Below are 22,590 nucleotides of genomic sequence, written 5' to 3' on the forward strand. Positions count from 1 at the left end.
AAATGACAAGGAGGATTGGATTGATTTCCCCCCCGGTGGGCGTGGTTTTCAAATTTGCATAACGGCGCTCTGTCTCTATGATTAAATTCCTCCACTGCACTGTTGTACATAAAGAACATCATGTCCCAATCAGTACATGACCCAATCTAATACATGGTATTTTAACAGTCAATTATTTTGATGGCCTACTGTTATCTCTGACTATAAAAGTCACATGTCTCAATCAACATTATTAAACCATATCTAAATGAAGAGACGTATTCATAACATGTAGTGTGTGGTAATGTTAAAAAGGCTGACCGTGAGCATGTGACAGATTACTTTAACAAAAAAACAAAAAAAAGAGTAACTAACAAGTTTTCACAACCAATGTAATACAGTTTTCTTGTGCTGTCAACACAAGCTTTCATGCAACAGTTTAGTTAAACAAATGTGGTAACAATAATGTACAGTATTATTCTATGTAACTCACTTTGAATGACCTCTGTGTATGAAATTTGCTATACAAATAAACTTGCCTTGCCTTATGTATGATGGCTATGCATTCAAGATTTGCTATTTAGCAAATCACAATCACTTTTGTTAATTTTCCAATGAAATGCATCATGATTGTATTTAATGGTAAAATAAAAATTTATTTACATTTGATACTCACACTCTGGCTGTCATCCATCTTTGCTGGTCCTCTAATCCGCTAGGTAGCGTTGTCACAAAAAAACTAGGGTCCTAGAACTGCGGTCCTGAAACTGCAGCCTCCAGTTGTGCAGGCAGATGCTACCTTGAGCTTCATACTCCAATCCAGCAGGTGGCGGGAATGAACCATTTAAGTTGGTTTGTCAACCGCCACAAATGGCAGAATAAGACCCGCTGTTCGTATACAAACACTTTCGTTTAGATTATTTGGTTTCTAATAATTTCTTAGGTACGTAAATAACTCACAATTGTAATTCCTAACATTTCGGTGGTTGCTTTCACAAGTACGGTGTTTGGCGATACTTGCCATCAAAATGACAGAGGAAAACGTTGTTGGGCCAAGTGTAACAGAAGATGACATTCGCCTGCTAATGAAAAGAAAAGATGAAATTGAGGAACAAATCAAGGCATATTATGACATGCTACATGACGTAAGTTTGACTAAGTTACTATACTGTGGCATTAATCGGTGCTTCGCTGGGAAAATTAGAAGCTGGGAATGTAAGTCGTTCACATGACGCGTTGTAATGCTAACGTTAACAGACTGCGATTGGTTACTTGATTTAACTTAATTTTAATATAGTTTGTACGAATAGATTACAAAAGAAGTGTAGTCGCGACCAACTCACTCTAGTCCGAGTTAAAACCGAGTACAGAGAGGTTTGATTCCAAAGGTGCGTTGCGATTGACAGTAATGTACGTTAAGTTGAAAATACATATAACTTACACATGCAAGACACGTTATGTAATACAAATAATTGGCATGATTTGCTTGCATATTTATTTAACTATTTCAGCAATTAGATGACTAATCTGATGCATAAACTTTAACAAAAACCTAAGCTGATTCTCTCCAAGTTTGTATAATAATAACCACATGTTTGAACGCACACGCATATGTAAACCCCTCTTCAATTAAAAATAGAATGTACAAATATGAACACATTTATTCATCTCAAATATGATGCAGTAAGTAAATGTTTCCATTATATAATTTTGTAACAGAGGGCTATTTCATAAAACTAGATTACAGAATAAGCCAGGCTTGTTTTGTTAAGTCTGGCTTATTGCCGGTGGATTTCGTTTCATAAAACAAACTTGAACTAGTTCAACCCCGGTTACTATGGAAACTTATGCTTGGAAACTAGCCTGGTCCGGAGCAGGCTAACTGTCAGGCTGACAAGGCAGACTTCCACTAACACTGAAATGTAAATGCAATTATATTACAGCTGACTCTTTGACATTTTATGTGACTTTATTAACCACTATTAATCTAACAAATAAAGAAAATCAACTTATATATAAAATTTGTACATTTTGTTACAATAATAATTAATAAAATATAGACATGTGTTTCATAATATGGTGTGTTATAGGCCTATCAAATGTTGAATATAAATGATAATCTTCTACACCAATATAAGGATAATAGCCACAGCAGTAAAATGTGTCTAAATTTAAGATAGTATCTAAATCCATATTGCGATGATGAAATATATATATATATATATATATATATATATATATATATATATATATATATATATATATATATATATATATATATATATATATATATAGATAGATATATATATATATATATTTTTTTTAATTCAGATTGTCTGTCATACAGAAAGGAGAATTAATTTAAATATACAACACACAAAAGTCAAGTACAGTCATTGAATTTTTTATGCTTGGTGTGCATAAAAATGCACATTATTTTCAAGATCTTCTACACCAGTGGTTTTCAAACTTGGGGCCGCGAGATGGTGCCAGGGGGGCCCCAGTTTTATGACATTTAATGAAATACATTAATTTATCATGAATTCTGTGAAATTAATCCTAAAAAAATAAGGCTACTAGTCAAAAGCACTACTTTTTTGAGTTTTAGAACAGTTTTTTGTCACAAATTTTCTTTGGGGGGCCGCGAAGGGATGCACCCTACACAAGGGGGGCCGCACGGTGAAAAAGTTTGGGAACCACTGTTCTACAGTATTTGTATCTTTCTATAGTTGTTACATTTGTAAAAAAATATTTATGGGTCTGCATGTCTGAAAGAATACAATATAATTATGTGATGGTATGCTCTTGGCATTTTGTTGTAATGAGTTAAAATTCTTTTTTTTTTATTACAGAGAAGATTGTTAGTGTCCTGCAGACAATAATTGTTCACCTCACAAGGCTTTTACTGTAGACTTACTAATGTGCTTATACCTCAGGTTTTTCTTCAACTGATCCTCACCCTGTAACCATTCATAAAACTCTGTTTATCTATCAACACCTAACACTACACTGTTAAAAAATTCTGTAGAACTTACTGTCAGCTGTTTGCCAGTAACTTACTGTAGATTTATATGCATGTTATTTACTGGCAACAGTTTGTTCAAAGTTAAATGAACATTAAACATTAACATTAATAAGTCTTTTTATTTACAGAATAAAACCATCAAATAACAGCCTCATGCAAAGCATTCTGGGAACCAAAATATGAAGGAAACAACAGAAAAAGGTTGATGAGGATGCTTTGCATGAGGCTGTTATTTTATAGTTTTATGCTGTTGTAAGGGATCTCAGGTTTCGGAAGGAGAATAAAACTGCAATGGTTCCCCGGTTTTCGGACACAATATGTCTGGGAGCGTTGCTAAAGTAGGAATATATTGTATTGCAATATGGAGCGTTTAAGTATTAACACTAAATCAAAACTAAACAACAGATTTGTAAATTAAAAGGTTTAATTATAGTACTGACTTAAAATTACAGTTGAAATGGTTACACTATAAATGCATGAAATGGTAAATAATACAAACAATTGACTGTTTCCATGTATGTGAGATATTACCTGATAAGATAAAGAACAGAGAAAGAAAGTTTAGAAGAAAGAGATTCACACGTGAGAACTGAAATCTAGGCCTAATGGCCCAAACCCCAGAACTTAGGTGAAGAAAGAAAGGAAAGGGGAAAAGCCAAAGGCAAAAGCCAAAATGCAAAGGCCCAGAGCTCATAAAAACCTTGACCTTTATCCTCTTTCTCTTGACCATGTGACTAAGCCTAACTTGATACATTCAAATTGACCAATCAGAAGATCACCTTTAACCCCCACTGTACTTGACCAAACCCAACATAATACATTCAAACTGACCAATCAGAAGACCATCTTTAACCCCCACTGTATTGGATAAACAGCTGTGACAATAGTCTTTGATCACTGTCAGCACAGGGGGTTGTGACAAGTTGTGACCAAGTAATACATTCCTTTGATTTAACTTTGAACAAACTGTTGCCAGTAAATAATAAACCTTTAAATCTACATAAGTTACTGGCAAACAGCTGCATAACTACAGCTAATTTTTTAACAGTGTGATAATAAACCAGTGGTTTAAAATCTCTCATCCTCCCAGGGTTTAACATGATGGCTATACCGCACACATAATTTGCCATCAAAAATGTTTTGAGTAACATGTCAAGTAATAATGACTGGTCAAGAATATGTGTAACATATATCATTTTACACAATCATTTCATTACTGTAAATTCAGAAATGCATTTGTTTTCGACCCATAATGCTCTCAGTGACCCCATTTTGTTCTTTGAAGAACAGTTCATCTGCAGGAGTAAAACTGTGTTGCTGATAGATGTCAGTGCTCTCCTCATTGCCAGTTAACATCTTTGGCAGCTAACATTATGAGATTAGACACTTCTAGCATATATTTATGTTTAAATCAACTACAGTTCTTATGAACAATATATTTATGTTTTATTTTCACCTGTTACTTTTTTGTCCACTTAAGTTGCTGCTTTTGAAATGTACCCCCAATTCCCCAAATAAAAAAACTTTAAATTTAAGTTACATTTAAAGTTAAATGTATTAGAATTATTCATCTGCTAAATATGTATTATATAGATTACTTAGTTACCTACAAATTGTCTTTTAAAAGTTAAGATTTGTGTTATTTTTAAAAAGTACAGTATATAAAAATTGCAGAGAAAGTAGAAGCAAAGGATCGAACCCGGATCGCCGCATGCGCTGCTGAGAGCACTAACCACAAGGCCATCATTTCTGACGGTGTTTCATACCTTCATGTGATCGCTTTAAAATAAGACAATATATTTTAATTTAGTTTCTGCATGAACAGGTTTAATCCATAAGGACTTTCCAGCTATTTTATGGGTTTGTTTATTGCAGCAGTATTATAATTTTCAGTCAGTAGTACATTTTTCATACATTTTTATCAAAAATTTTTGCTTTCTCTTTAACTTTGATCGATTTGATCCATGCTCGACCTCTAGGGCTGCTTAAGAATAGCGTGCACGTGCAATTATCTTGACTAGGGAAATCTGGATCGAATTAGTTGGATTGCGTAAGCTTCATTTGCCTTTTTTGAAACCGCTTTAGCCTCGCCTCGTTTGTTAGGTTAATTCAAGTCGAGTTTATAACTTTAATCCTCACTTTTCCAAGCGAGTTTTATGAAATAGCCCTCCGGTTACCCAAAGTAAATATTTTGTGTTTGTGTGTGCACTGTATTGCGAGCCCATGTTTCAATGAGTTGAGTACAGTCGAAGCATCATTCACATTCCAATGAATAAATGTGACTGCTAATTGCGACCACCACCAGTGTTTGTTCAGGGAAAAGTGGGAAACATTCTTTTTTTTGTATTAAAAATGTTTGTACATTTACTTTGTCAATAAACAAATGTATTACAGGCTGGTGTAGACATGCATACTCCCTTGGTTGATGTCGAGGGCTTCCCCCGGGCAGATGTTGATTTGAACGTGGTCCTGACATCAAGGCACAATATCTCTTGTAAGTAAAATTTTCATGTGTTATTAAATGCTATTAAAATGCCACAGTAATAGTGGGATGGGTTTCTAAAAAAACTACCATGGCACTACTGTTCAGGGCTCAACATAAATGTCATGAGGTATCTCCTACCTTATTGATGTTGTGGATACTGTTGCGTGTTATGTCAGCTAGTAGATCAAAGAGATGTTAGGATTGCAGCTGCGCAAGCACCCCCTAATTATGAGGCCAAACGAAAACGTAATTATTTAACATCTTGGAAATAGACCCCCAGTTAGGTAAAACATGATGAAAGAAACAATGCAATGTTTTGCACAGTTTGCCATCAGTTTTCAGATAAAGCAGACAAGTCGGGAGACATTTCGTTGAAACAAGCAACTACCGTAAACAAAACCTTGAATCCTTTGATATATGTTCTCTATTTCTGTGCACAGTAAATCCTAATATACCTGGAACTTTTGAACCTGGTGATAGTATTGTGAAATTTCAGAATAAGAGTTTTAGACATTTAAAATTGCCAATCATCTTAACAAACGATGAATCAAATGTATATACAATTGTATTTGACGTTTGAATTATTATTTTTAATATGTGGAGCTGACTTTTATTTTGTGAGGCAAGTGAAATTTTTTACAGGGCAAGTAAAACTTGAACCACTGGTCCGAGCGGCCAATATAAAAAATTATTACTTTTTTTTTTTAGATAAACCATGATGGTATCATGCTTTTCTTTAAAATTCACTTTAAGGGCGCACTCACACCATCCAAACCAAACCGCGCTCTGGCGCGTTTGACCCCCAAAGCCTGGTTTGTTTGACTAGTGTGATCACTCTAATCGCGCCGCGGCCGGGTTGCAGAGGTGGGCCGGAGCGGGGTTCACTTGGGCTCAGGCGCGGAAGGCTGTGGTGTGTGCGCAATCGCGCCTGAGCGCGATTCAAAAGGTGAAGACGTCAGTTGCGCGACCACTCACCTTCATCTGCCTCCGCAAAAACCTTTTGATGCGCGCAGGGGGGTTACGTTATTGTCCGTGCTGCGCACGTGACATATCAACTAAGCAATATGATGACATGTGTGTGGGCTGCCTGTAATTGCGCACCAAACGACTCCGAATACAAAACACAGACCTATCATTACGGTGGTTTCCAGTGTTCAGTGAGAGCTTTACTTCCTGCTTTTTTCAAAACAATCGCATCTTAATGACGAAAGTGCGCCCGGACTCAAATCGATAAAAAGTACAGTGTGAGTGCGTGCACCTGGGGGAGTAGGGAGGGGTGACAATCGCGCTGGGGCATGGTTTGGTTTGGTTTGGATAATGTGAGTGCGCCCTAATAAGTGCCATATAAATACCATAAAAGATATATTAAAAAAATATATATTTTATTACAACCCTGTAGGACGTCTTGTCAATGCATGGATTATTTGTTTTTTATTGACATATTGCAAAAAATCTGTGAGGTGGTTAAATATTATTAAAGGCAAAATGTATTTTAGATGCTTACCTATTGACAGAACGTGACATATGTAAACACAATAAAGTAAGGGGTGTGTCGTAGTGAGGACGTAATGGTATGTAATCGCAATGAGAAGTTATTGTCCAACTCTTTGACACAGGATGCAGATCAACATTCACAATGGAAAATGTCTGCAAACTGGAACAAACCAAATCACGGAGCCTGTCAGTATATCCGCTGAAGCTAAGATAATTCGACTTCATATTAAAAAAGCACGTCATATGCAAGTTTACCATTGCAGAAGTACCATTTACAAACGCAGCCAGGAAATGGCTATAAGCATATTTATATAGCTGTTTTTTCAAATATTTTGATGTATTTTCATGATGATAAAGAATATTTTATAATGATTAACAATTGATTTTAGATTAGGACTGAACGATTAATTGCATTTGCAGTAAAATCACGATCTGGGCAAGGACTGCGATTACACACTGACTCGACAAAACCGGATACTGCAAAAACGTACAAACCAAAGAGGAACAGTTCATCAGTTGTGTGGGACTATTTTGGCTTTAAGTAAGATTAGTGATGCACCGATGTGAAAATTTTGGCCGAAAACCGATATGAATCTTATCTGTTATGGCCGATGCCGATATTTGCCGATGCCTATATCTCTGTATAGAAAACACATTTTTATCATAATCAAATAAAGAGCTTCTTTCCAAAACACTTTTTTTAACTTTTGTAATTTATTTCCAGAAATGACTGATTGGGCACCTTTACCCATGTGCAAAATGTCATCAATTAGCTGATTTCCCATATTCTTTGTAAGCTTTGGGATGCTTATTTTTTAAGTGGGTGATCAAATTGGTTGTGTTGAATAGAGCCCGACCGATATGCATTTTTTGGGGCTGATGCCGATACAGATATTAGAGAGTAAAAAAAGACCGATAACGATATATCGGCCGATATTCATTATGTGCATATTATAGTACAGTACACATATACTACAGTATATTATACTACTACAGTACTGTACATAGAATACACTATATACATTAACAGAATATACTATATATAAATACTTTTTGCAATGATCACTCTATGATCACACCACAAATGTGGTGATCAAACACTTAAAATGACGTGACAAAGATATGTAATATAGGCAGGTGTGTTTTCCAAGTTAACAATAAACTTTATTATCCAAAATGATTCTGATATAAGTGCACAAAACAGTAAATTTGACTTATTATAAATAACTTTAAATCACAAACAAAACAAAATACATATAACTTAAACCATTGTCAGTTTTAACGAGAATAATGTTATATTGGGCTTATTTAAAAAAATGGAAACTTATAAAGTCATTGTTTATTAGCTTTAGAGTAAGTTATGGACTTCACAAATTAATGAAAAACTTACCTTTAAGACGACAATGCTTGAATTACTGACAACATACTGATGTAGGGTTATGTTTAATGTACTGCACAACGTTTTTATAACACGAACCCACAGTGTTCTGCCGGGACTTTAAACTTTTATCAAACTAAAGCGTCTGCTCTCCGCCTCTTTTATTTAGCGAGGGTGTAAAGTTGCGCGAGCTTATTTAATCAATTGCTTTGAAATGAGCATGTAACAGCACAAGCAGCTGTACTCCCACAAACTGCGCGTCAGTTTAAGCGCGTCCTTTCTCCGCCTCGCGTCATTTCTTCCGCTTGCGTTTGAAACAACTCGCAAGTGGACAAAAAAGACTGATTAAAACGACCAAATGTAAACAGGAATGTGTCTCTCTCGTCCACTTATAATCCAATCGACCAAAGCGCGTCTTAATACCAGGTGTAAAATGTTTTGAAGAAACCGCGTGACTGCCCCGGCCGCCACCTGAACTGAGAGACTGACTGAAGTGAAGGGGGCGGGGGATTGGCTGATGTCACTACAGTGAGTGACCTGAGTCGCCATTAGCAACCAATAGGGCGCACTCTGCTGGACAAATAAGTACTTACATCTTTCAAAAGCATTTAATGTGTTCTGTAAGGAACGTTCATATCGGCTTCATATCTGCGGCTTATACGCCGATACAGATATATCTGCGACATGCTCATATCGGCCGATAAAATCGGCAAAACGATAAATCGGTCGGGCTCTAGTGTTGAACAATTTGGCTCAAACTCCCCCTCGCATCACCCGGCCCTCTCTCTCACAAGCAGGGGTGTCCAGACTTTTTTGTGTGGTGATATACTTTTAAAATGATAAAGCCGACAAGATCTACATGCTAAAAACACTTTAAATGTGTGGACTATACTGCATATATCTCTACATTGGATTTAGGGCTGTCACCATTACTCTATTTTTTTGAGGAGTTTAAAAAAAATCCTGGAGTACATGTCGAGTACTGTTTAAAATAGCGGAGATACAGTTTAGTGAAACATACTAGAAAGAAAATTACAATAGTATCAGAAGCATATAAATCAGCACAACGCTTCCTCTCTCTCTACCTCGTTCGTCCGACGCGCACACACACACACACACAGGGCACGTGCCGTGGATCAGTGCCTGCAAGAATGCGATCCGATTGCATCCTGGTAAATTTCGGAAGTTTACACGACTGAGCTGCAGTGGGCAGGCATAAGATTTATAAAAAAAACACATTTGAGAAGAAAGGCACAGCAACTCCAAAAAGACTTTGCGTGTTTTTTACATTACTTTAAGACAGGGGTGTCCAGACTTTTTGTGTGGTGATCTACTTTTAAAATGATAAAGCCGACAAGATCTACATGCTAAAAACACTTTAAATGCGTGGACTATACTGCATATATCTCTACATTGGATTTAGGGCTGTCACCATTACTCTATTTTTTTGAGGAGTTTAAAAAAAATCCTGGAGTACATGTCGAGTACTGTTTAAAATAGCGGAGATACAGTTTAGTGAAACAAACTAGAAAGAAAATTACAATAGTATCAGAAGCATATAAATCAGCACAACGCTTCCTCTCTCTCTACCTCGTTCGCCCGACGCGCGCACACACACACACAGGGCGCGTGCCGTGGATCAGTGCCTGCAAGAATGCGATCCGATTGCATCCTGGTAAATTTCGGAAGTTTACATGACTGAGCTGCAGTGGGCAGGCATAAGATTTATAAAAAAACACATTTGAGAAGAAAGGCACAGCAACTCCAAAAAGACTTGCGTGTTTTACATTACTTTAAGACAGGGGTGTCCAGACTTTTTGTGTGGTGATCTACTTTTAAAATGATAAATCCGACAAGTTCTACATGCTAATAAACACTTTAAATGCGTGGACTATACTGCATATATATCTACATTGGATTTAGGGCCGTCACCCTTACTCTATTTTTTTGAGGAGTTTAAAACAAATCCTGGAGTATGTTGAGTACTGTTTAAAATAGTGGAGATACGGTTTAGTGAAACAAAATAGAAAGAAAATTACAATAGTATCAGAAGCATATAAATCAGCACAACGCTTCCTCTCTCTCTACCTCGTTCGCCCGACGCGCACACAGACACACACATACACTGGGCGCGTGCATCAGCTTGTGCATGAAGGCAAGAATGCGATTGCATCCTGGTAAATTTCGTAAGTTTACACGACTTAGCTGCAGCGGGCAGGCATAAGATTTATAAAAACATATTTGAGAAGAAAGGCACAGCAACGCAAAAAGACTTACGTGTTTCACAATTACTTGCTAATTTGGCGCTCAGTTTTTCGAAGCTCGTGAAGGCATGGAGCAGCATGAGGATACACAGTTAACTTATGTGCGAACTACCGGCATTGCCTTTGCGATCGTCTGGTCGACGTATTGGACACCCCAGGCATACAGCATAGCGAGGATCTTCTTAAGACACTTTGAAGAACGACCAGGCAGACGACAAAACCTGCTTCAGCACACACGTGTAACTTATGCGCTCGTGCAAAAACAAACATCCTCGCCCCCACACTCACATCATACACACACGTCAAATACACAGGAATGTTCACATCGGCCTGTAAAAAAAAATGACCATATCGGCCGATGTTATATCGGCGGCCGATATATCGTGCATCACTAAGTACAATAAAATAACGTTCCCATAGCAGGATGGTTATTTTCTAAATAACCTAAATAACTTGTACATAACTTTTTCTAATGGTTATTTTTTTTGTTGAGGAAATAAAGTTAAAGCATAATTAAACCCATTATTCCATTAGTGTGCATGTCTAAAATGCGTGCGCTCCTCTCCACACTCTTCTCCACACGTGCTTCTCCCGGCTCCGGTCTTTAGACGCCGGTTTCACATCGCAAGCCTGAACACTGAGCAGCGCGTCTGCAGTGCATACGGTGCAGTTTAATAACAGTATAACAATCTCAAGTTCAATTTACTTTATTTTACATGCATTTATGAGCAAAACCTCTCCAAGACGCTTTTTAATCCACATTGTTTTCGTGCTGTTCTCGTCCGTATAATGACAGATATAGACACGATTACAGACATAAAAAGCCCATGGCACAAATCTGTTTCTCTGAAGATTATTAATTGATAGAAGATTAATTTATGTGGGGCAGAGAGTGACAGCGCAGTCTTCTGTCAACAGTTTTTTTTTTAATATTTCATTGCTTTCTGTTAAATTGCTCAAAGTTATTATTGTTTAAAACACACTTGGAATCACATTCATGATTTTATGTTAAAATTACACTTTCGCGTCAATCCATGAGCATTAGCACCCCCCCAAGACGGTTATGTTACGAATCGTCACAGGCTGTTCTAGCACCCTGACTTCACGCACAGACCCAGGATATACCACAAAGTGCTCAGCTGATTCATGAAAATAAAGCTGTAGAATTGTCACAGCTGTGTTGAGATGGTAGTTTCTTAAAAGAAATACATTTGAATAAAGTTTTGTTTCCCATGGTATTCACTTCTATACATTTTCATTGATTTGATGGTTTTATTCATTCATTTTTTATTCATGTTTCCTGTTGTTTTAAGTAAATAAAAGAGCATCATTGCTTCACTAAAGTGTATAATCACTTGTCATCTGACAATACATATTAAATTACAGTCTGCTTGTTTTACTTATTTTTGTCCACTACAAAATAATGTGTAATATAATATCTGTAACACTAACAGAGACCGTAGTAGAGTTGTCAAGTTAAAAAAAAAAAAAAAAGTTGTCAAGTTACTGATGCAATCAGGTGTTAGTGCACCTGTCCCTTATCCAAACGCATACGTTTTCATGCCTGTTATTAGATTTGTTCGAGTTCATGCACCGCTGCAAAAACCAACAGGTGACTGACATCAAAGTACCGTGAGAGCGATTCCAGAAATCATACAGAGAAGTCTGATTTTGAGTCGCTCTCGCGGTATGGTAATGTCGTTTCTTGTGGTTCCGTGCGTGAACTCGAACAAGTCTATTACGTTATGGGTCACATGATAACGTCAACATGGCGGATGCTGTCCATACTAACGCAAATGTACATACTGTCTTAGCGCTTGTTAAGTAGGTAATCAGTGAAATTCAGTATCTACTCAGTAAGTATGCGATTTCGGATTCAGCCCCACTGTTGGAGTGATCATTAGAAAATGGAAGAAGCTAAACATGACTGTCAATCTCCCTCGGACTAGGGCTCCATGCAAGATCTCACCTCGTGGGGTCTCAATGATCCTAAGAAAGGCGAGAAAACAGCCCAGAACTACACGGGAGGAGCTGATCAATGACCTGAAAAGAGCTGGGACCACCGTTTACAAGGTTACTGTTGGTAATACACTAAGACATCATGGTTTGAAATCATGCATACGACGGAAGGTTCCCCTGCTTAAACCAGCACATGTCCAGGCCCGTCTGAAGTTTGCCAATGACCATTTGGATGATCCAGAGGAATCATGGGAGAAAGACATTGTGGTCAGATGAGACCAAAATAAAACTTTTTGGTCATAATTCCACTAAACATGTTTGGAGGAAGAAGAATGATGAGTCCCATCCTTACTGTGAAGCATGGGGGTGGTAGCATCATGCTTTGGGTGTGTTTTTCTGCACATGGGACAGGGCGACTGCACTGTATTAAGGAGAGGATGACCAGGGCCATGTATTGCGAGATTTTGGGGAACAACCTCCTTTCCTCAGTTAGAGCATTGAAGATGGGTCCAACATGACAATGACCCGAAGCACACAGCCAGGATAACCAAGGAGTGGCTCTGTAAGAAGCATATCAAGGTTCTGGCGTGGCCTAGCCAGTTTCCAGACCTAAACCCAACAGAGAATCTTTGGAGGGAGCTCAAACTCTGTGTTTCTCAGCGACAGGCCAGAAACCTGACTGATCTAGAGAAGATCTGTGTGGAGGGGTGGGCTTAAATATCTCCTGCAGTGTGTGCAAACCTGGTGGAAAAACTACAGGAAACGTTTGACCTCTGTAATTGCAAACAAAGGCTACTGTACCGAATATTAACATTGACTTTCTCAGGTGTTCAAATACTTATTTGCAGAAGTATCATACAAATAAATAGTTAAAAAAGCATACATTGTGATTTCTGGATTTTATCTTTAAATTATGTCTCTCCCAGTGGACATGCACATACGATGACAATTTCAGACCCCTCCATGATTTCTAAGTGGGAGAACTTGCAAAATAGCAGGGTGTTCAAATACTTATTTTCCTCACTGTATATGAAGCATTGTTTAAGGCTGTGCATTCGACTGTGCAGGTACACTCACGTAGGTGTAAAAAATGAAGTATACTTGAGCCTTAAATGCTTAAATGTAATCATCTGAATTTTAATTAGATATGAATTACAATTTTTAAGGTTTGCAGAATGATCATAAAGCTGTCATGATGGAGATAGAAAAGGCCCTTCATGCACTCCATGCCAAAGTGAGGGTCAGACCCGAAAAGGACAATGCAAAGACACAGACGGAAAGCACTGAGCCGGTAGTGTCTATGCCATCCCCATTTGCCCTGGTAGACACTGTAACTCGCGGCTCACCTGCTTTTCAGGCGGTAGGTTTATACTCCCAAACATTTTTACTTCCATACTCACATAAGCTTTTAAAGTTAACATGAAAGTTTTCTTAACACATTTCTGGTTTTATTCAATGATGTATCTGTCTGTTTGTTTTTTTAAAGAATGAAATCCAATTTCAGAATCTGAATTTGGCCGTTTCTCAATACCAAGTACGCAAGTACTTGAGGTTGTCATTCAATCTAACCGAAACGAAATATATGCAAAAACCCTCCCATGTTTTTGTTTTGAAAATATGAAATTCGTTGTTAAGGCAACACGTGATCTGCTGATTAGCTTTAATGTATTTTAAAAAAATTAAGTGTGATATAAATCACAACCATTTATTTTAATACTACATGAAATAAACACATGAAAAAAATTCAGCTAAAGCGCAGTAATTTACTACAGTGTTAACTTCCATTGTATAGAACCTTAACCCCGGATTTCCACCAACTGCGGAGCCCTGCAGATCGGCTCCCCTGCATTACAGCTCCGCATTCCGCCGTCCGCCAATACCCACCAGTTCCGTATTTGTTGCAGAGGGGCTGGGTGCTGAAGTGACGAGGACCCAAGAGGTCTTGCAAACTCATGTGATGATTGCGCGACATCTAGTTCTGTCTCCGCCCATTATGACGTTAAATTATGACGTTTTGCTGGACCAGCCCAGATCACATAACGAGAGCTCACAAATTCAGGTATGATCACGCGAGAGTCTTGGCTCCGCCCTGCGGAGCTGTCCGGCATCCGTCAAAAATAGAAGCTCTGCGTATTTTTTTCCGAAGGGCTGCGGATGGCCGGAGCTGTGACGGATTCGTAACGCCGTCAGTGAAAATACACACATTGACTTGAATGGAAACCGATTGACTCCGCCGCCGTTCCGCAGCAGATCCGCAGCCGTTCCGCAGTCGGTGGAAATCCAGGGCAAAAGGATTATACATTGTGCTCTCTGTATTGCCAAATAATGGCAAAATCATTCATAAAATCATCAAGAACTTTTATTTAGAAATATATTTGTAATGAAAACAGTCATTCAGAAAAAAAGTTTTAGATTTGTAAAGTATCACAGTACCTAGTAACGTTACAGTTTGAAGTCATAAAACACAGGCATGCTTTTAAATCATGCATCCTTAAATTTCTTCTAATACCGGATTAACATTACCTGTTTTGGGGCAGTTGGTACTCTCATTTTTAGACATTTGTGTGTGGTGTGAGTAGTGACCAGCCATGACATTTAAAACAAACCAAACTAAACTGAAGGTTTTCTAAAGTAATACCTGCTGTTTCATACACGATACGTGGTGTAACCTTAAAAAGAACCAGTTTTAATTTTCTTTTGTGCTATAAAAGTTATTTTGTAAAACACGCTAGAACATTGGTATACCTGCGTCGAATATTTTTTAAAAAATTTTAAGTAATGAAGATTAGCATTACAGAAAAACAAGTTTGATCAATTGTTTTCTACTTTTTGATTTCCACTGTGTAGATGGTTTCATCAACATGCATTGATGTGGTTATAGCAAACATTTAAGAGCTCTAGCTAACATTTGTAGACATTAATTTTACACAGTAACTTTAGCTCAGTGTAATGTTTAATTACCTTAGCTATTGCACTACAATTTGTAGTGGTGTCCAAAACCTAAGTGAACAGCTGCGTCCGAAACCACATACTTCCCTACTATATTGTATGCAAAAAGCAGTAAGCGTACAAATAGTATGTTCGAAACCTTAGTATTCACAAAAGTGTAGGTGAGAATTATTGGGATTTGGGACTATGTCTCATGAGATTCCGATGTACGTATACTAATGATGCATTTCATTTTTCCAACTTACCTACTATATAGTAGGAGAAAACTGTACGTGAGAATAGGATGTCTGAATCCTTAGTATTCATAAAAAGAGTAGGCGAGAAATACCCGGATGCCCAACTGCATTCGCCCATCATCGATGGATCGATGGATACTTTTCTATTCCTGCCTTCCCAGGACGCAACGGGAAATTAATCACCAGTATCGACCATGGGTGACATTTTCAAATGTGAGTATTACAAACTAAAATCACAATTGTTAAAGTTAAGTTGTTTATTGTGTAATGTCGGATATTATAGTATATTTGACTTTGCTGTAAAAACAATTCAAGCTAAGATTAAGCTCCATAGAGCTCCATTGACACATATTGGGAAAATGCTTTGAAATTTTTCAAAAACTTAACCATACACCCTGTGTGCAAATTCACTACCCTTTCGTGGTGTTCCGGATGAAAACATCCACTGAATCACTAAACTGCTGTAAAAATTTATCAGATCAATATTTTTGCATAAATCTGTTAATCCATCTCAGCCCTAATCAAAACTACTAGGGGGTGGTTTCCCGTACAGGGATTAGACTAGTTCTAGACTAAAATAAATGTAAGAGCTGTCCAAGCTGACAAAAACTAACATATCTTAAAATACATCAGTGCCCTTTGTTTTGCCTCAAAAAGCACACATGTTATGTTAAAGGCATGTTTGTTAAAACTAGTTATATTCAGTGTTGGGAAAGTTACTTCCAAAGTGTAATACATTATATATTACAATTACTGTCATTTGAAAGTAATTAGTTACATTACAATATTACTGTCTCTGAACTGTAATGAGTTACACTACTTTTGCGTTACTTTTGAGTTACTTTCATCAAAAAAACAGAAGTATGACCAGGCATTATAAAATGTTAAAATGTAGTTTATTGATGCTTATAAATCTAGAAGTTATGTGTTGGCCCTCGAGCTTTGAATAGGCACAGTGAAGACTTATGGCAAAATACAATAACAGTCACTGTCAGAATCATAAACATAGACAAATGATCTAGTAAAAGTCTGGTAAATTATGGTACACATACCAAACACAATAGAGCTAGAGCCCACTATAATGCAACCTATAGCCTAATAACATGGAATACAGCTCATTTCAGTACAATATAAGGATTACATGTAGACTAACATATAAAACACAGACAAACAGAGGAACACTGCTTTTTGCCTAACAATTATTATAGGCTCCCATACAAAGGCTGGTAAAAACTTTAAACAGTGATGTTTAAATGTTCTATTTAGATAACCACGTTTAAGTCTTCACTAATGTTATGTTGTAGTTTAGGTTGCTGTTTGTAATAAAACTGTAGATAGCATAGGAATAGCCTAGCAATCTATTATTATGTATATGGACTGTTATCATAGCAAAGCTTACCTTGTCATTGCTGGTGTGATATGGATTTTACTGGCAACATTTGTAAAAGTCTCTTTACTTCTGAGGTTCAAGCAGCATGGAAGACCGATAGAAAGAAACTTTCTGTTGCTTTTACTTAATGCTCTTATTCGCAAAATTATGCGTGAGCGGGCTACCGGACCTGATTGCGACCACTTTAGTCAATGCTTATAAAGCCGCGGACTTCCCAGATTCGGCTCTTTAAGAAACATGTCTATATTTGACGCGCACCGCGTCCAAATCACATTTCAAATACAAAGTTAAAGTAAAAATGAACATGTTGCATACAGCACGTGGAAACAGACATACGCTGCGTCCCAAACCGCCTACTTCCATACTATATAGTAGGCAAAGAGTACGAGAAGTAGTGCTTTTCGACCACTATATAGTGTAGAGGTATGCGGTTTGGGACGCAGCCATATACCTATTTTACACGCAGCTTTTTCATGTGTGGATGCTGGTCGCGCGCATTGGTCAAAAATAAAAAAACAAAAATAACACGGTCTAATTTTGAAATGCATTGTTGTAACGTGCTCGTTACTAAGACTGTAACGAGTAAAATATTACCAAAATTTTATTAGTAATGCGTTATATTACTGCGTTACAGCAAAAACTAATATATTACTGTAATATATTATATTTTGTAATGCGTTACTCCCAACACTGGTTATATTTCATAATTAAACTAAGGCCTAGTCTTGGTTGAAGCAAATCTCTGTCTGGGAAACCACCACTAAATGTTTATAAAAATTCCAGGATTTTAAACTTGAATTGCCAACTTTATAAATGATGTCACTGATTTGGGGAAAAACAATATTTCAATATTAAAGTAGTCTGGATTTTTTTCTTACATTTTATCACAGTCTTGGTCATGTCAAAGATCAGTAAAAACATTGGCTTTGATGCATTGTTAGTTTTTGTGCAGCATCAGATTTTTTTCCCCCTCATTAACTGTTCGTGGCTGTTTTTGCTCCATTGACTTTCATTAAAACAACATTTTGTGTTTGCAAAGCCATGACACCATATAATTATGCATTTTTGATTGTTGTTGGTTTTTCCTGTTGCAAATAGGTAGATGTTGAATTTTGTGAGCTCTTTTCTGATTCTTGATTTATGTGCATGGTCTTAATCATGGTCTTTTTTATCCTCAGGATCAACCATGTCCCCATTAAGAAGAACAAGATTGTGGGGTGATGAGTGTATGGGGTGATGAGGCAAATGGTGGGTACACCAATGCTGCGTTTACACCAATTGTGTTTGATGCGTCAAAATCGCGTCTACTGCACCTAGGTTGCCGCTTGAACAGTTTGAATGCATTAGCGCTTCTAGAGCGAAGTAGATGCCCGGAAAAAGCAAGCATTTGACGCGCTTCAGAGGCAAAATCCGCTTCTTGTTGGAGGGGCAAGTGCTATGCGGTTGTCTGTTTGCAAGATGGCTGATGTTGATTGTGCATTTATCGAGAGAGTTACCGGTTTGTATTCGGTCACCTAACTATAGAGGGAAAATAAACGGCGCGGGTCAATAAACATTACATGACTCAAAATTGAAATTTGTATTTACAACTTACCAGGTTGCCCAATGTCCTCACTGACACTCTTCCAAGCAAGGTCCTTTTTCTTCCTGTCTCTATAGAAATAAGATCTTGTGTCGTATAGCTCCGGGTGACTGCTCACCAACAATATCAGGGGTTCCCTCATGTTAAGTGAGTGAGTCCGGGCGGGGCTGCCACCACAGCAGCAAGCAGAGACCTCCAGACGGGAGTCAGCGCGTCTTCACATTGACTTAACGTTGAAATCACTCACGCTTGACGCCTCTACTGCGGCTGGTGTAAACGCAGCATAATGGTGCTTTTCCATTGCAAAGTACCCCACGGGTCAGGTCGTGTGTCAGCTCACACTACTTTTGCCTTGGTTAGCTTTTCCATTGGGTTCAGAGTGGGAGAGATTATAGGCGTGTAGTTATATTTGCACTGCCTACTGGTGTGACGTCATACAAAAAGTGGGATCGAGCATCGTTGGAATGCAGTGTTTCTCAAAAATTAATTTATTTGTCAGTCCACCAAATCAAAATTGACCACCACAAATGGATGTTTGCACATTTCGTTTATTACTAACTCTGTCTCACATGACTTCTCTGCAAACACCCTTTAGTCGACACGCTCCACTGAGCCACATTTATGTTGCAAAAATGCTGTGCGTACACGCGGACATGCGCATCACAGACGTGCCGCCACAAACTGCAAGAAAAACACTGGTATGGTTTTCCTGATTCTCAGATTTGTTTTTTTACAGCTTAAAGGGAGTTTGGGAACTTACAGCAAAGCACAGATGACAACAGGTTTGCTTGAGACAGCGCAAGCGTGAAGGAAAGCTAATCTTGCATTTAGTGATGACGCTGGTGGTGATGATTCTCTTAGACCAGTGGTTTTCAAACTGGGGCGCCCAGTTTTATGACATTTTATGAAATACATTAATTTATCATGAATTCTGTGTAATTAAACCTAAAAAAAATAAGGCTACTAACGAAAAGCACTACTTTTTTGTATAATTTAATGTTTTGTTTTATTAAATAAATTATTAATTATTAAATTATTAATGTTGAGTTTTAGAACAGTTTTTGTCACAAATTTTCTTTGGGGGGCCGCGAAGGAATGCACCGTACACAAGGGGAGGCCACACGCTGAAAAAGTTTGGGAACCACTGTCTTAGACCGATCAGTGATCTACAGTGTTTTCACGTCACGTTTTAGTATCAGCTCTCCTCACTTGGGACCCCAACCGAGGTGGTTCTAAAAAAAGTAGTGGGTACTACGTACTGTACCCAGTGGAAAAGCCCCCAAATTTAGCTGAGGTGACCCGACCCGTGGGGTACTATGCAATGGAAAAGACATGGACAGCCACCATCCCAGAGAATGCATTTGCTTGCAGGTGAAATATGCTGCGAACATACACAAGCTGTTCCTCAGCACCCTGGAATCATGCACAGACCCATGAAATCCCACAAAGTGCTCAGCTGCTTCATCAAAATAAAGCTGCAGAATTGCCAGACCTGTGTTGATATGTCAGTAAATATGTGATAAGTTTGTTAGAAAAATAAATTTGAATAATGCTTGTTTTCATATGGTATAGAGTTCTATATGTCTTCATTTATTATGATGTTTTTCCTATTGTTCCTATGTGTTTCATTTCATTTATGCTTGGATTAATTATTGCTTGACTAAAAATGTATTTCACAGGAAATGTATTCACATTACCTGCATTTGTCCAATTTTGTATTTATTAAGCATAGCTGTCATCTGACAATGCATATTAAATTTCAGTTTGCCTGTTTTATAATATTTTTGCCAGTAACAAAAAAAACAATAAAATAATCAAGTTTAAGTCAGCATCATTTGGCATTATTGTGTGTATAACTGTTAGGGTGGCAATGCGCTTCTGGGGTATTCTATCCTATTTTCTGGTAAGAGATCATGTATTTTTGAATATTGAGTATAAAACCAACAGTCTTATCCAAAGCCGAGATCTTCAAGGTCTCCTTTTCCACACATTCCACGCTGACAAAGTCTGCACAAAAGTAGGGTTGTCGAGTTACTGATGCAATCAGGTGTTTATGCACCTGTCCCTCATACAAGCGCAAAAGTTGTTATGCTTTTTATTACATCATAGGTCATGTTAATGTGAACATGGTGGATGATGTCCATACTTAATGCAATCGGGGTAATGTGCTTACTGTTTAAGCGATCGTTAGGTACTTATATTATTTACTTGCATTAAGTAATATATAATCACGTGTTATTTAGGGGTCCTGAGTGTACTGTAGATTAATGAACACAATTCAATTTAGAAGATTGATTTGACTGCAGCATTACAAAATTTAAAAAAGTGAAGCGGGTGTAAATGAAGAGTTTCGTTGCAAAACGAGATAACCACCGTTTTTATAATTGTTCAGAAATCTCGTTTTTTGGTTGTGCATTCCTATTAATTTCAATTCAACTGCAGTTGATTTGTTTTGATTTAAACCTTCATAACTTAAAAAATACAGCTAAGTAGAACCATAAAACAAAATAATAACATGATAACATAATAATAAACATGTTTTGACAAAAATGTTAAAAAATGGATTTATCTCGTTTTGCAACGAAACTCTTCAAATACTTCCTGAATCCATCCTTATTGCAAAGTATGGGCATCTTATATTTAGCAACCAAAACACTTTTTCTTTTTACAGTTTTAATTCTTCTGTTTAGGGTTTGCAAGTTGGCGATGAGGTTCTCGAGTTTGGGTCTATAAATACACAAAACTTCAGGAATCTTCATGACATTGCTTCTGTTGTTCAACACAGTGAAGGGGTGTGTTGCAGCTCTTCATGCAGTTAAAAATAAATTAAACTTAGTCACATGTGTTTCTTAATTCTCACATCTTACATTTTTTCTTTAATAAATACCACAAGGTTTAGTTTCAGTTTATCTTACTGGATTATTCTGTCTTTCCTTCATATAGAAAAGCCTACGTGTTGGAGTGATTCGAAATGGACAAGAAATACATCTTGATTTGACTCCTCAACAGTGGTCTGGTAGAGGATTACTAGGGTAATGTTTACAGCTATATATCTAAAGCAACAAGTAACATCTTTAGCTTAAATAGCCTGAAGATTCATACTTTGATGTTACCAAGGGGTAATATCAACATTTAAAATACATGCAAAGCTTAAACAAAATTTGGTAAGCTGATAATGTATCAGTTGTGTATGGAAAAATAATAAATTAACCATATTAAATTTGTATTCTTCTGTCAACAGGTGCAACCTAGTACCTGTCCGCAAATGATCAGTGAGAGTACAAGATTTATCGGGCTAAAAGTGTATCCTAAACTGCAAAGTTGGACTTCTCTTCTTCACTTCACATTTAAATAAATTTAATTATAAATACATGATATATGGTGAAACAAAAGTGACTAAAACTAAACAGTTACAATAAAAAAACAATACCTTGGGAAAGTTGCTGTGTATGTTCTTAATTGGGGTACGGTCATACAAGTTACAAAATTAATACATACAACTTTTTATTACTGTTATACAACTGTTTTGGTTTTGATTTTGATTCAACATATCCACACTATTCCTGACCCAAATGCGGGCGACGCCATCTTGAGCTCAGATGGGTAAAACTTCCGGTGAGCCACTACCGCTAATAGTAGTCCTATTGCGAGGGATACGAGTCTACTGTTTTGACTGGCATTTTAATGCTTATTATGAAATCCAGGACGACCGGCATAATTTGTGCAGTTAGGGGTTGCCATAATAGATGATACAAAACGCAGTAAATCTTTACAAAACAATTGTTTTAACTATAATACACGCACAAGAACTGAATGTGTATGTGGCGCCCGTGCATCTATTAACTGTAT

At 37.3% G+C, this 22,590-nt stretch overlaps 1 protein-coding gene across 1 annotated transcript; it reads left to right on the plus strand.

Moving 5' to 3' along the window:
* Nucleotides 1-819: 819 nt before the first annotated feature.
* On the plus strand, nt 820-22,180 carry LOC141359256 (26S proteasome non-ATPase regulatory subunit 9-like). Its single transcript, XM_073861400.1, has 6 exons — nt 820-1,124; nt 5,399-5,498; nt 13,751-13,944; nt 21,432-21,533; nt 21,685-21,773; nt 21,983-22,180. Exons 1-6 carry the CDS (start codon nt 1,008-1,010, stop codon nt 22,008-22,010), a joined length of 630 nt encoding a protein of 209 aa, XP_073717501.1. The 5' UTR covers nt 820-1,007; the 3' UTR covers nt 22,011-22,180.
* Nucleotides 22,181-22,590: the final 410 nt, after the last annotated feature.

The sequence above is a fragment of the Misgurnus anguillicaudatus genome, chromosome 23, assembly GCF_027580225.2.
Source record: "Misgurnus anguillicaudatus chromosome 23, ASM2758022v2, whole genome shotgun sequence".
NCBI lineage: Eukaryota > Metazoa > Chordata > Actinopteri > Cypriniformes > Cobitidae > Misgurnus > Misgurnus anguillicaudatus.

Excerpts from the sequence above, each read along its gene's own strand:
- LOC141359256 (XM_073861400.1), top strand. The coding sequence starts at position 1,008 with ATGACAGAGGAAAACGTTGTTGGGCCAAGTGTAACAGAAGATGACATT. Across the intron at positions 1,125-5,398 it reads ATTATGACATGCTACATGAC|GCTGGTGTAGACATGCATAC; the intron begins GTAAGTTTGACT and ends AATGTATTACAG. Across the intron at positions 21,534-21,684 it reads TTGTTCAACACAGTGAAGGG|AAAAGCCTACGTGTTGGAGT; the intron begins GTGTGTTGCAGC and ends TCCTTCATATAG.